This window comes from Nyctibius grandis, chromosome 3 (genome assembly GCF_013368605.1).
Source record: "Nyctibius grandis isolate bNycGra1 chromosome 3, bNycGra1.pri, whole genome shotgun sequence".
In the NCBI taxonomy this organism is placed as follows: Eukaryota; Metazoa; Chordata; class Aves; order Nyctibiiformes; family Nyctibiidae; genus Nyctibius; species Nyctibius grandis.
The window spans coordinates 28,136,393-28,151,569 of record NC_090660.1 but is presented as its reverse complement, the minus strand read 5'-3'; the positions used below and the strand labels follow the sequence as shown (position 1 = coordinate 28,151,569).

At 39.6% G+C, this 15,177-nt stretch overlaps 1 protein-coding gene across 1 annotated transcript in view; it reads left to right on the top strand.

Annotated features, from left to right (window-relative positions):
• Positions 1-15,177, top strand: part of TRIO (trio Rho guanine nucleotide exchange factor) — a 272,182-nt gene that overhangs the window by 66,189 nt on the left and 190,816 nt on the right. Inside the window, exon 2 of the mRNA XM_068396806.1 lies at positions 14,117-14,191. Within this exon, the coding sequence (XP_068252907.1) occupies positions 14,117-14,191 (75 nt within the window). The remainder of the gene's footprint in view (positions 1-14,116; positions 14,192-15,177) is intronic.

Sequence of the window (15,177 nt, the reverse complement as noted above, 5' to 3'; positions counted from 1 at the left end):
TATTTGTTCAACTCTTTTATTTTTAACTAGTTTGTCAATGGACAGCTATACTTGATAAGCAGGATTTAATGCATGGTAGCCTCTGTTAAGACTATTGACGTGGTGGTTAATAAAACTAAGTATCCTCAGCCTGCTTTTAGTAATTATCATAAAAGTCTGTCTTAAGCTGGCACTGCTACCAAAAGGGAATATTCACTGAGTTATGCCCTTGATAGTGCGGTCACATGGAACCTGACAGAACCCATTCCTTGGCTTTTGCTGTGTGCCAGTGCGTGTGTGCACGCATGTATACCCCCCACAATCACTTAATGAGCTATCAATAACTGTTTGCACAGATGTCTGTACCAGAAAATTAAAATACCTTAGTTTCGTAGTGGACTTCTGAGTTAGCACTTTCATTAAGGCTTAATGCTTAATAGTGGAGTATCTCTTTTTTGGAAAACTGTAAGGAACTACAGGTAACTTTCCTCTAGATCTTTATGGTTTGTCCACCAGCAACCAGTAGTTACTTCGTGCCTACCTTAACTGTATCATATTTTAATATGTTTAATAAGAAGCAGTTACAATGCCTGGTATAATTAAACCTTTAATTCAGTTGTAATCAGTTGGTAAGTGCTGATAGGCTAATAAGTAACAACACTGGGCTGAGCTGGTTAAATGGAAGCAGACTGGAAAGTCTGAGAAGCATTTTGGACTCATTCAAGGTATTTTCTCAAACATTCAGATAAACTTTAGCTTTGTTGATTTTGATTCTTAAACTAACTTTCTCTATAAAATGATTACTTAATAACAAAGCTATCAAGAAGGCAAGTACAGATGCTATGTTATGGTGCTGTAACTTGGATCCTTAGTGTCCTCATGCATATTGTTATTTCAAGCATGAGTGACAGAGTAAGTCCTGTTAGTTCAAAATTTTACTTTTTGAGTCTCAAGTACTTCATGTTTATTTTCCCCAGATGTTGAGATGGTAGTACAATTTTTAGTCTGCTTTGAAATCAGGGCAGTTTTGTTGCTGCTAACAGTATTAGCGTTCTGACAGAAATATATCCTGCTAGCTTGCTTGCAGCTCCTTCTTTGAAGAGTTACAAGCCATGGAGTTTGTGTTTGGTGCTCAGTTACCAAATTCAGAACTAAATTGGCATTGGAAATGTACTGATTTGAGCTAACTGGGATGAATTTGTATGCAACTGAGTTGTATATGGTAATGGTCTAAGCCTTGCTTCTGATCCTCGCAAGAACAGAAGTATCCTGAGTCAAAGCATCTGCTGGAGCATAGGGTCTCCAAATGTCTCAAGCTGATGTACATATACTTCAAGTTCTGTTAAGTAACTTCTGAAGAGGGCTAGTCCTTCTGATACATATTGTGAAGAGTAAATGGATAGTAGATAAAATGCTTCATCAATTTTTATTACTCTTGTAGTTCAGGTAGTGCCGATGAACTGACCTTCCATTAGTACGAGCAAGGTTAATGCAGTGGTAGTGGGGATAAAGTATAACAGGAAAACTGTGTGCCTAAAGGACTTAGTAAGAATGTTCTTGTATATCAAATGTACTAGGGGGTGCTGGTCATATACATTCGTGCTTAGATAGGGAGGCATGAAGGGAGGCTGTTGGGATGTATCAGCTATTGAAACTTTTGTGGAAGTCTTTTATAAAGCAGTTGCAGTCCAGGTCTGCCAGTCTTCTAACTGGACACTCAGTAACACAATGCTGGTTTCAACACACTTTTCCCTGTGCTGAGTCCAGAATACTCCCATTACCTGCCTATACACTTTCAAATACCCAAATGACTTGTACTGGAAAAGGACGAGATCTGCTTCCTGTTCAAGCTTTTAATAGCTGCCAGGCTAAAAAGACACAGTAAACGTCTGACATGACTTAATTTCTCAGAGATTTTTTATTTGTTTTTTTAAATAATAGTAGATATGAGAGTTTGGCAATTTGAATGGGATATCAGGGTATTGGAGGTCAAAAGCAAGTTAAAAATGCTGCAGGGTGACTTGTCTACAACAAGAGTGGCTCTGTACCAAAAGCACTGCTGTAGAGTGCTTCTCACTTAATAATATGTAAAAATAAAACAAATTTGCCAAACTAGACAATGTATCAACTGTTGCTGTCCTATACTACTGCCATAAACTTGTATTTTAACCTGATGAGATCGTGTAAGAGGAGGGGGGGAAATAATAAAATAAAAGTAAAGGTGAAAACAACTAAAGAGAAATCTAATTTCACATTTGTTACTGTTCTACTCTACAGAAGTTAATATTTGTAACTAAGCTTGCTAGGTCATTTAGAAGTACACTTATGGACTGCTAATTGGTTTTAGAGTTTAAAATCTTCAGAGACAACTTGTGAATAATAGTGTCAGGAACCAAAGACATGAAGGGAGAGGCATGGTTAAGTCTTACCCAGTGCTTTTAAAATACATAGTAGACTTCTGAAGTAATGCATTTACATGCATGCCAAAGTACATTGCTGCTTTTTAATGCAATTAAAATGTTAACTCCTATTGTTGTCTCAAAGAGCTTTTCCAGGAAATCATATGCATTTAGAATTTTGTGTAGAGTGAGTCAGTGTTGTAGAAGACCAACAAACCCGTTTTAATTGAGCTTAAATTAGGCCATTTTTGTGAACTTAATTAAAATATTATAACTTACAGTGCTTGAATCATTGTCATTATCCTGATTTGCAGATGGTATCACATGGTACCTATACCATGCTACATAACACTTGGTAAGTCTGAGCATGTTTTTTAAAGGCATGGATCAGAGGTGCTATGACATGCCCATGTGATGAATGCCCTCTATTGAAATAAAATAAAATGGAAAACATTTGCTAGTGGTGGTATTTTGCAGGTAGTGTTACAGAGGTGGATGACTGGATAGTTCCAGTGTATAACATCTTTGTATTGTCCATGCTGTAGAAGGCTGAAGAATAGAGCTGATGGGTGAATACTTGGTGCCTGTGCTAACAGAAAAGTGACCATCTGCAGTTTCTTATTTGACTGATACCGGGGTCCATAGATTTGATGATAAAACTTTGAGCGTGAAATAGTGGGAGCTCACTAGTATTTATTAGACTGGATTTGTTGTGGTGGCAAGTAGTAGGAAGTGGTAAGTTGCAGTCAGGTTTAAATAGCTTTTGTCTAGTTTGGTCTGTAAAATGAGCTAGGTTTTGTATATGTTTTTTTTTTTTAAATTGAAGGAGAACTTGATTAGCACACTTTGTGAGTATAATACAGTGCCTCTACTTTCAAGTAACTGTTGTTCCCAAAGAAATTTGATGCTGTTTTAATAGATATCAATAGTTTCAATATGGACATAAATGTTAAAGCTATAGAAACAAACAGTTGGATATCTGACTGCCTTTGGAACATTATGTCTACAGATTTCTGTCCTAAATAGCATTAGAAGCTGCTTGCTTTGTCTTGTCTGTCTCGGTATTGCATATGCTACATATCCTTAATAAAGATGAGTTTGAAGCTAATTCACTCGTGACTTGAGGACATGTGAGGTGATGAGAAATTTTTCCCTGGTTTTGAGTGCTGAGTTTGGAAGTACGCTTCTGATCGGTTGTGAAAGTGCACATGCTGCATTTATAGTAATGTGTATCCATTTACAGAAATGGATAAAAGCGAAGGTGAGCTGTTAGTCTTGTTCTCATTACTCTCTAACATAGAAGGAGGCTGAGTAAGTGGAGTTCATGGAGAACACAGCCTTGATTTAAGTTAAATTTGTGTACTTCAGTAGCTGTGTTAAATGTAGCTTTAATGAGATTCAGGCTGCTTGCCTTTGTCATCTGAACGAAATAATCTGCTAGAACAAATTTGATAAATGAAGAATGAAGTCTCCCTTTCTTAGTCGTGACAATCTGCAAAATCCCTTCTGTTGATTCTCAAGTCGAAATCCATTCGCAAGGCAAAAGGCGGTGAGGGTCATTTGTTTGTTTCTAATGAAATTCGCCAGAGGGATCAGATGGGGAGGATTTTTGGCAGGGAGGGGAGAGGAAGGTTTGCGTGACTTCAGATCGCTCATATTTCTGCCTCTGTAAGGTTTGGGGGATGGAGCTGGGGATGCAGTGTGTGGCAGCCAGTGCTCCTCCCGCGCTGAGCGATGGCTCAGCCTTGCACAAAGCCGGTGATGTAATGTGTGCTGCTGGGAGCGCGCGGTCATGTGGGAGCCATGCTGTCATGGGCTTGCATGCAGATCGAGCTGCGCCGCGCTGCTTCCCTGCCGCCAAGCCCACGCGTGGCTCATTTTTGTCTCAGTCGAGTGATTGCTTGTTCGCTTTCTTTGCCTCCTATTGTCTTAAACCTGTATTTTTAATTAACGTGGCACGGGTGTTAAGCATATGTACGCACCTGCTCAGAGTAATCCAAGCTATAATTTCTAACGTAATCCTTGAGCAAACAAGACGGGTATCGGACATCTCTTTTGGCATTTCATGCTAATCTTGCTCTCCCTTTTAAAGGTGGGGAGGGAGGGAGACAGGTTGCTGTTAGCAACTGCTCGCATATTAAAAGTGAAATACCCAAGCTTTAATTCCCCTGTGGACTCTTGATCACTCTTTTTATTTTTTTTTTTTTTTAAGAATTAGTTCATTCTGACCAGTAGTATATGTTAATCAGTGTTTTAAATAAAATCGGCTCAGTAAAAAGATAAAAAAGGAGAGCAGGGAGAAGCTGTGATGTAGAACTTTATTTGCCCCCCTCTAAATGCTTATAACAGTCAGACATCTGAAGCTAAGGACTGCGTAAAACAAGCTGCAGACAATTCTTTTTCTCTGTTGTTTGCACCAATATGAACTCGACTGTTTTTATGATGCAGCATGAAGAAAAGTGTCTCCCCCTTTCTCCTCACGTTGATTTTTTGTATGTGTGCTGTGATGTACCAGAGAAGCTCAGATTCATCCTGTATTTTCTGTGTCTCAGTGCTGTTAGAGCTTGAGCTCCTTACAGCTGCAAACTAATAAAACAGGAATTTGAAGGAATGAGCACTGTGCACAAATCAAGTTATTTGACATACATCTTGTTGCAAACTGCTTTGCCACAGAAGGAATATAAAATGTCGTGCAAAGAAAGGAAGGCAGGGGGAGGAAGGAGTACTCAACAAAAAACAGTTGTTTAAGTACTGATGTCTCCAAGTATGAACGTAACCCAGTCTAATTTTTGCATATGAATCTCCATACGGTGACAAAAGTGGCGTGAAAACGTGCACATAGTTAAAAAAAGGCTGGAGAAAAGAAAAAAAAAATAAAACCAGTAAATGCCTAATCTTGGAGTGATAGGAAGCCCAAAAGCAATACTTTGTTCTATAAAAAGGCATTTCTTCTCTAGAATATGCAGTCTGTTTTTTGGTATTTTTTATTGATTTCAGGGCTGATGGAAACAGTTCTTCCTATTGTTGCTCAGGATAAAACAATGCCAGACAATGTTCAATCTGTTTTAGCTTGCTTATTTTTACTGCCCTTGCTGTAGTCTTCATCAATTTCAGTGTGGAAAGAGATTTCTCCAGATGGTGGTTTGGAACAGGAGCCAAAGGACATGATCTAAAATGCTATGTTCCAGCTGTTGTTGTGCAGAATTTAGAAGCTACTGCCTTTCACTTGATCTGTGTTTTGAAGAGGAAAAAAATAAGTAAAAATGCTTACAGACCTTGTTGCTAGAAGAACTGCATGTTAAACCAATCTTTTATAGGAGAGTGGGTACCCTCCTGATAGTGTAGACCCCTGAAGCCATGACTGACTGTAGCAACAGTCAACAGGGAAAGTATCTGACTGCAGTGAGAGCAGTGTGCTACTGCTGTGTTTGAACACCAATACAAAAAGGTTTGCCACCTCAGCAGCGCAGTGAATTGGAGTATTGCAGCACTTAAAGAGGGATGAGCAGTTCCCACCAAAACAAATGGACTCCCAACAATGTTAGTAACACAGCAGGAACACATTGAACATCCCAAACAGATAAATTTAAGAACACAGTTTCCCTCACTTCAGAGGGGGGAAACTGGTCAGATTTTGATTGTCTCATCTTAAGTTTCAATTGAAAAATGGACATTTGTACTTTTGGCTCGCACACTTCATAGGATCCAAAGGGTAATTCAGGTTAGAAAGGACCTCACTACAAAATATGGTAACTCTAAGGTTCCTGTTACCCAATTAAAAGGAAATTGCAGATTTTTAACAGAGTTATCTAGGATTTGGAGTCTTCTTCAACTTATGTTCTCAAGGCAGCTCTTCAACAAGTTTTGCAGTACGCACCTGAGGTACCTAGTTTCCTGGTAATTGCTCTTTCTTCACTGAGGAATAGATGAGGATGTAAGCTTCCAAGAAAAGGATGGTCACTCAGGGAATTTGATTTTGCTTGACTATTTGCTGTCAACTACACTAGTAGCCTGTTCTTGTCCCACATTCCTCTCTATGACATTGTGTTCCCCCCGTAACTTATGGTCAGGAGAGGCGTGTCCTGGTGTCAGGACAAACCACAGAGCTGTTAAAAATTGTAAGAGAGAACCTCTTACACTTAGAAAAAATGCCAAAACTGAAAGTCGCTTAAAGAGCTAGTAACCTTCTAATTAATCTCATTTTCTTATTTCAAGGCAATTTCAAAGGTGTCCACTTCTGTGAGGTCCCAGTTGCCACGTGGTATCACCGTATGCTAGCTCAGTACTGATGTGGTGCAATTCCACGCAGCACATATGGAGAGTGCATAGGATGCAAAACAAAACAGGAAGAGGAGGGACGTTTCTGTGAGCTCTTGTGATTGAAGTGAGGGTTTGAAGGTGTAATGTTTTCTGATGAGTGGATCTTGAACCTGATCAGAGCTGAAGGGAGTCAAAAGCGTACTCATGTCATACGGGAATTGCTTTAAATTTAGGACTAGGTTCTTAACATTAAATGAATAGCTGTTAGCTACAACAAATACTTGCTTAAGCTCATAACTATGGCTGCTGGAACGACACTGAAATCATGCCTCTCTGGTTATATGCCTCTAAGCTGTGTCCTCCTTGGAGTCACCTGGAGGCTTTAGAATCTGGACCAAGAAAAAGTGAATGACTAAATGATGAATGCCAAGGTTACTCATGTTGCCCAGTGATCTGTATGTCATTTAAAAAAAACTACTGATAGTTCCTGATTTGCTCCTGAAAAGAAAGATGTATGGTCTTAAAGATACCGTGATAGGCATACTTAAAAGTTAAGTGTTCCTGAGATGAATTGCCATTATACCTTTTGAAACTGGTCATCTGCAAGCTCAAGAAGCTTTAGAGAAGAGAAGAGAATTGCAGTCTTTGGCATAATTTCCCTGAATTCTCTTGCTTTGTTGCAATGTGAAAGATGGTGTGAGATTGCTGAGCAGCAATGAGTATAGGCAATGTCTATAACGGGAAGCAATAACAGTGCAGTTGGTGAATTGACAGCTCTGATTGCTCTATGAATCCTTTACGTGCATACAAAAGTATGAATTTATAGTTAAGCCTACCATAAAATTGAAATTGGCACTTAAAATACTTGAGTTAAAATCAAGAAAAGCTATCAGTAATCCCAGATGTGCACTAACGGTAGTTACCTTTTGCTTCTCTTTGCCAGCCCTTTGGGTTGTATTCTCAATTGGTGCTATTTTTTTTGCCATTTTCTGCTTTATGGTAAAGTTCAGTTTTCTTCATCACCTTTACCTCAGTACTCTGGTTTAATTTGTAAACCCTAGAACTTGTGGAGTTCAGCAGTCATTTTTTCCAAATCTGATTGAAGGAAAGAATCAAATGGTTCTACTCTGTTAATCTGTACTGGTTTCTATGTAGTAACTTCAGAGTAAGGTTGTAAAAGGATTCACAATGGCTACTTGTGAATATCCTCATACCTTGTTTAAAATTATTTTTCATGGAATAATACCTTCTTTAGAAATTTGCCCATGGTCCTATTTTGAAAACTTCTCCATGGAAAAGTGGGAGAATAGGAGCCTGCTTTGTACTCTCTGGACACTTGAAAAACGTGGGAGGTGGTGTATAAATTAACTTGTAGCTGAGGTTTATCATATACAGTTGTTAACTGATAATCAAAGTTTAATAAACATATGGATTTCTAGAATTTAAAATCAGTGTCATCATCTTGTGATATGGAAAAAGGGCAAATAATGAAACCTTAATCAGTCTAATAATGCACTACTTCTGTTACATTTGAGCTTCTTTATTCCTTCTTTTGTTTTTTTACCTTTTTACTTAATTAACTAGAAGGTAATTTATCTTGAAATGTAGCTAGGATGGCTTTACAATTTAAGGGAGGAATAGCTCAGATTTCAGAGTCATGTAGCTGATATTCACACTGTGAAATAGAGGAAATGCTAAAGACAACGACATCTTGGATTCTTTTTGCTTAAGCGTTGACCAGCTACAGTTCTGAGATTTTTCTGTTGCAAGGTGAGGCTTAATCAACACAAAGGGACCAGCGAATGCAAGGAGTTGTGCAGGACGGTTTACAGTTCCTGCTGCCTTGCCTAGATGCAGGAAGTTGCTGCTTGGCTAGGAAGTAGCGTATTCTCCTCCTGCATGGAAGTTGTTTTATCTCTTATCTTCTAGCAAATACTTCTTTTAACTTATGACTAAACTAAATCAGTCTGATTATTACCTAACTCTCTGATTACCTGAACTGCGACATTAACGTAGCAGTTCTGAGTGCTGCTATTGCCGTTTCTATGTGTTTTTTTTCCTTCCTGTAGAACTTAGCACAGTGTGTGCATTTTTGAGCAGAAGCCTATCAGAGCAGGTCCTTTGAAACTGGAAAATAACTCACTGAAAGAGGTTTCTCTTGTTCAGAATGGGATTTCTGTCAAAGAAGAGGTGGAGGTTAGAAGGCTGGTGCTGGAGGAAGCAGCCTGGCAGATAAGGCACTTGCTTGCTGTTGATGTCACGACACATGGAGTCATTCTTCTGAAGTCTGAAGAGAGCCTAAAGTGTCGATATATTGTGGGTTGAGTCTGGCTTTTTTTGTTTGCGCCTGTGAAAAGTCTTATTTTTATGTTGCAAGGTAAAAAGCAGTTGTGTTCTTAAAGGTGTGAGTTTTCAGTATGAGAGCATTCCCTTTTTTTGTTTGTTTTTTCTCTAGCCACGTTTCAGAAAAGTTTCAAGTCAGGAGTTTGTGACAGCAATGGATGAGTGCTTCATCACCCTCTTAGCAAAGAGATGCTGCGCTCTGCCTCAATTTCCAAGTCTTTTTGCTGTCTTAATTTCTGTTTCTGTAATTTACGTTTATTGCCATAACCGAATGATGCACATCATTGAAGATACCTTCAAAGTAACAAAGACTTCTATGTTCCTGGGGCAGCGATGCATCTTTGGGGGGAAGCTGTTTCCAGCATTGTTTTGTATTTCAGTTCTGTAATCAAAACTGTTAGCTTACAAGATGTGTTTAAGGCAAAATTTTATCTGCTCTCTTTAATTGTGTGGCTGATTAGTTACTGATTATTGCAGTGCAAGATGATTAGCAGAATTACCTTGTTTTCTGTGTCTCAAAGACGCCGCAGCCTTAGACTAGTACAGCATTTGTCTTGGATGCGTGAACTACCACACAGGGTACCCAGTTTCTGTTACTGCTCCAAAGGTGACTTGCTCACTATATTTCAGTGCCTGTGAGAAGCTTCAGCAAGTTGGGTACCCAGGGGAGCAGCAGAGTTAAAGGAACACTGTGATTTCCAGGCAAAAGATGGCTCCTTTCCTCTGGGATACTCTCCTGTCCCCAGGGCAGGCAACCGTGCAGCTCTGCAGCCAGGTCTTCGCCATGGAATTTGGGAACACTTGCAGCCCAAGTGAGAGGGGGCCGACCTGGCCATTTGGGTAAAGGGGGTAATACCTCTACCCAGGAATGCTGTATTTTCATGGGTCTTTCAACTTGGATAAATTAATATATTGCAGCAAAATATCTTACTTCATACAGCATGAGAAAAAGGATTAGTACAGACAATTTAGTTTGTTAAATTTGGCTGGCTGATGATGTCTTCTGGCTCCGAAGTTGTGGGGGCGAAGAGGAGGTGGTGTGTTTGTGGGAAAGACTTCTTAATTTTCCAATGTACACATCTGTATAAAAAGTTTAGGTGACTTTCTTTTGCTTCTTTCTTGTTTGCATGTTTTAAAGATCTTTAGTTGTGTGGTACAACACTTCAGTAACTGCTCTGTGATAGCAGACTGTGTTTTATTGGAAGGCTGTATTGCTGTAGCTCAGGGGATTGTGTAGTTCTGAAAGCTTCATGGTGGGGGGGGAATCTCTTAAATTGAAATGGACTACTTAATCTACTAAAGATTAATATTAATTAGCATAATTTGAGCTTCTTCCCTCTTGACTGATAGTTAGGGAAAAGCTGTCTGTATGATGTATGAGACAACAGAAGGACATATACTGCCTATTGAAAATGTGAAATTGTGAAACGAGTATTCCTCTAATAGGTGTTGGAAATATCTTGTTTTCCTGTTTAAGACTAAAATTATCTTTAAAAGATACTAGCATAGGATTTATTATTAAAAAACACATTTTTAAAAATGCCTCATTAGGTTACCTGGATAGCGAAAGGAGCAGCACAGATCTGTGCCGTACGTGCACACGCATCGTGCTTTCACAAGGGAAGCGCATGCCGCAGGAATGAAAGCCCGTCTGTACGTGGTGCTCGCCAAGCCGCGCCGTGCAGGCGTGGGTCGTGCGTTTCCACTGAGCTCGCCGCGCCGGGAGCGGGTCTGCCGCGGACACCGCTGCTCGCCCCGTGGCTGCCGCGGGGGGCTGCGCTCAGTGCTGCGGCACGGCGGCCGGGCGGGGATGACGTCACCCCCGGGACACGTGGTGCGGCCGGCTGGCGCGGGGGATGCCGAGCTGTGTAGGGGGAGATGGGTGCAGATATTTATGGCATTTCATTTGAGTGCGGTAAATGCCTTTTAATTCTTTTTCTTAAATGAAATCCTCATAATCGCAAAAATGTTTTGTGGTGCGGAGGCTTTAAAAAGGCGTTTTAAGACCTGCTTATATTGCTGGTTTTCTGTTTTATTATTGCTCTATTGGAGATAAAAATATGATGCTTTCTTACTGTATTCACCCTCTTTGCTCCCCAGCGTTCTTTCATCAGTTGTAATCCCCACAGTCTTTTCAGTTAAGCTTTAACACTGCAGAACTGGAATAAAAATAGGCTGTTTAGAGCAGCAGGAGTATGATAATACAAGGCAGTCAGCCTTAAGGATATGCAGATCCAGAACACAAGCCAAGCACTAACGTATTTGCTAGGGTGTTTACCTTGAGCAGACCCTTAATAGTCAAAGAAATGTTCGCTAAATGTTTTTTGCTTCTTAAATGCCACAGGCAAAGTAAAATGTGCAGCTACTGCGCACCATCTGAGGTGAAGCAGTTTAAGGGCTTAGAAGTCTGAGCAAGCAAGTTGCGGTAACATCAGTGTCTTGGGTAATTTTGAGCCAAGATAGAAAGCAAAGTACAGCACTAGTTTCTGCATGCTTTTTAGGTGAGGAGAAAGTGTTTTCTACCTCTAAATTTACTGTAAAGAAAAGGAATCACCATGGTTGATATGAAAGCTGAGCATGCTAAATTGGCATTAAGCTTATGGTGGGTAGCTCAAAGCATGTTAAAAAAAATTTAGCTCTGGAAGTGTGCCTGTATGTCTTAACAGTCAACTGAAGCCCAAATATTTCAAGGTGGAAAAAGGTATTTGCGGTCTTTTTAAATGAGTTATTTAAGCCCTAGGTTTTCTTGAAGTCTTGTTTAAAGTTGTAGTCCCTACTAAGTGAAAACTTAGTAGGAACAAAACTGTAGGCAGTTTCACTAAAAGGTTGATAAACCGTAGCCAGTACTCTGGAGGAAGGAGTAATGCAAGAGGTTCCTTTGGAGCTGTCTTAGACCTCTGAGAGTCTAAGCGCAAACGTGAAAGAGCGAGCTGTGTCCGTCCGCTGCTTTGTTGGTCTGGAGCTGCTGTGTAATTGCAAAATGCTGTCCATCGTGTAGAAACCCTCCATGCAGTATGATTACACAAGGAACCAGTTTTCCTGGTCTAGCCTTTCTGAGAATGTGTATCGAATTTTGGGTTTGTTTGGGGTTTATGGTGTTCATGGAAAAACAGGGAACTAGCCAATGACTGGAAAAGGATTTGTTTAGTTTTATTTTGTTTGTAATCTGTGGGTGCTGAGACAATGTCCTGGTTAAATACTTCAATTATAGCGAACTGGAGGGACCCTGCCTTGGCCTACATACAGGTCATTGCTGACAGACATTTATCTAAATGCATTTTTAAAAAATCCTCAGAGGTAGATAGTCCATAGTCTTCCACAGGCAATCCTGTGTGCTGCCTCACAGTTCTTTCCTTTACAAAACTTCCTACCATCTAAAGTAAACCTTTTGCTGTAGTTCTAGCCAGCTTACTTTTGCCACCACTAGACTTTGTATTTTGAGGACTGCTACGGTGTCTCCCCTCAGCTCTTCAGACTAAACAGTGTCATTTGGCTTAGTCCTTCGTCATAGCCCATGACACGTAAACACTTGGCCATCTTTGTCCCTTGGGTGTTCTGTTTGGTGTCTTCTGGGTCTGTTTTGAAGAGCAGTGCCCATAACTAGATACTGTAGTGGCACAAAAGTATCAGTATTGCTGTCTGGAATAGAAAACCTGTAATGTAATTTACATATATGATGCTCTTATGTACAAATCCTATGTTACTTGATGATGCCAGTATGATACCTTCAGGTTTTAGCTCTGAAGTGCACAGCTTTCATTAAAGCTCAGAGCCTGAGACTAAAGGATATGAAACATTTGAATATTTTTGAGGAGGAAGAGAAATGATGGCCTCCCAGCTGGGCATCACTGACACTGTCTGCCTCCTTCTCTGGAGGGATTGTGGCCCTTTTGCACAGACGAAGAACAATATATTTTAGAAAAGACTGCCACAGGTATACCAGAGCTTGCTCTTGTAAGATTTCCCTGAAACTATAAATAATTAAGCAGTTTATTTTACCTTGTAAATTACTCAAACTGTTGCTTTTAAGGAACACAGCTGTGTTGTGCCAGGCTTTTTGGGTTGTGCTTACTTACCAGCACTTCTGGGCTTCAGCTGTGATAAAGTAGCAAGTGCTTCCCATTTACCCCAGAAGGGGTACTTTCTTCAGAAATGAGATATTTAAAGAAACACATGAATCCAGAGAGACTGGGAAGGATCATACAGACAGTTAGTTGAAGTGCAGGTACAAAACCACCCAATTTTTGTAAGACAAACAAGGTTGGGCCAAAAGGGCCAATTCTGTATTGTACAGGTCAATATGGAGCATAAGGTCATAAATAAAATGCTTCCTAAATCTCCCTTATTAAAGAAAAGAGAAGTTTAGAATCTGGCCACAGAAACGTAAGGGAAGTAGAAAGGAGGGACAAGCTGGTGGTGTGCTGCTTTGCAGCATCGACTGTAATTGCTCACCCTGGGGACCATTTCAAATTCTGTGTGTGCCTAGAGTTAACGTGACAAAATGTTCTCTCTGTTACAAAATGCTGTTCCTGTCAGGCAATGGAAAAGACGCAGATGAGAACTTTGTCTCCCACTCTGCTTACAGAAGTGATGTAAGGAAAGTAGCGTTTAGATAGTATAGGGGTCTTTTTGGTGCATTTTTTGTGTGGTGGTTTTGGGGTTGGGTGTTTGTTGTTTGGTTTTTGGTGGGTTTTTTTGGGTTTTTTTGGGTTTTTTTTTGGTTTTGACTGGTAATTTCTGTCAAGGTACCTACTCTTTTAACTTGATATTATCCCTCTCTGCTGGAACAAAAAGTGAAGGCAGGATTTGGAATGCCTAAAAGTAACACGATCCAAGTGGTAGTTTTTATTTACTGGTGAAAAAGGCTAATTCCAGGATCCTGTTTTCTATTGAGGCTTGCTAACAGACCATGCTATTTGTGTTAAGCTAGTCAAACCGATGACTCATTCATTAATATATTTTAAAAGTTTAGTTTATTTTTTTGGCAGCCTTTTACTGTGAGGTTATCTTAATTCCTGTAATCAAAACATTCAGATTGTATTCCAAAGCAAAATGTTGTACAGTGCTTTCATTAAATGTAGAAGCTGGCTTGTCTGAAATTCTGACTGATTACCATGTCTTTTCCTTTTTTTCAGGGTTTCGCAAAAATGATGAAATGAAGGCTATGGAAGTATTGCCAGTTCTAAAGGAAAAAGTTGCGTACCTTTCAGGTACAGTTATTTTCTTCTGTTGTGGAATGCATAATTGTGTTGTTAGTCACATGTAGAATGGTATTTAAATACTTTATGTATCATTACAAAAGTCACGGAAAGCTAGGGTAGCACCTGTTCCAGTTGGTTATCCCAAACATACACCTTGAAGTTGGTTGGTTAATTAATGAGGAATAGCAGAGGATTTAAAAGTGAAGTTTAGATGAATGAATATCATAATGTATTCTATTGCTTGTTAAGAAATTTTACTTGATAGAATGATGGCTGAGGTGCTTATTTTTGTGAATTGCATTTTGGGTGTAACTTTCTGAAGTACTTCCAAATCTGTTGGAATTAAACAACATCATCGTCTTTGCCATAATCTTAGTGTCAGATTTAGAGGACAGTCTCATATTTGAAAGGGTTTTTTGATAAACAGTTTGTCAAGAACGCCAAAAATAAAGGTTTTATCTGTAAATATTAAACATACAAAATGATCCTTGAAATTGTACTCTTCAGAGATTTGCTGTGCCTGGATGCTGATGCTTGCAAGTACAGTGTGTAGTTCACAGTACGTCATCCTGTCCACTCTGCTGAGTCAAGTAGAGGTATAAAGTAAAAAAGATGGGGGGTTTTTTTGTTTGTTTGTTTTTTTTGGTTTGTTTGTTTGTTTGTTTTAAAGGTCCTGGCAACTCTAATGAATGTTGTAACAGACTGCCCAGAGCCAATTTCCCTGGTCGTGTGGGACTCCCAGTTCTTCTGCTTCTGAGTTGTAGTGGTGGTGAAGGCTTGCTTAAAACTGTATTTTCAGAGGGAAAGAAGAAGAGAAAAGGGAGTTAAGCACAATATTTCAATCCCTCATTACTGTTTTTTGGACCTTGCATTATGGAACTTAATGAAAGTGTAGTCAGTTTCCATTCCAAAACCTCTGAATTTCCAGGTTGTCCAGAGTTTAGTTTAGACCCTTTAGAAGTGATCTGAAAGATGATAAGTGTTATCTAATCTTG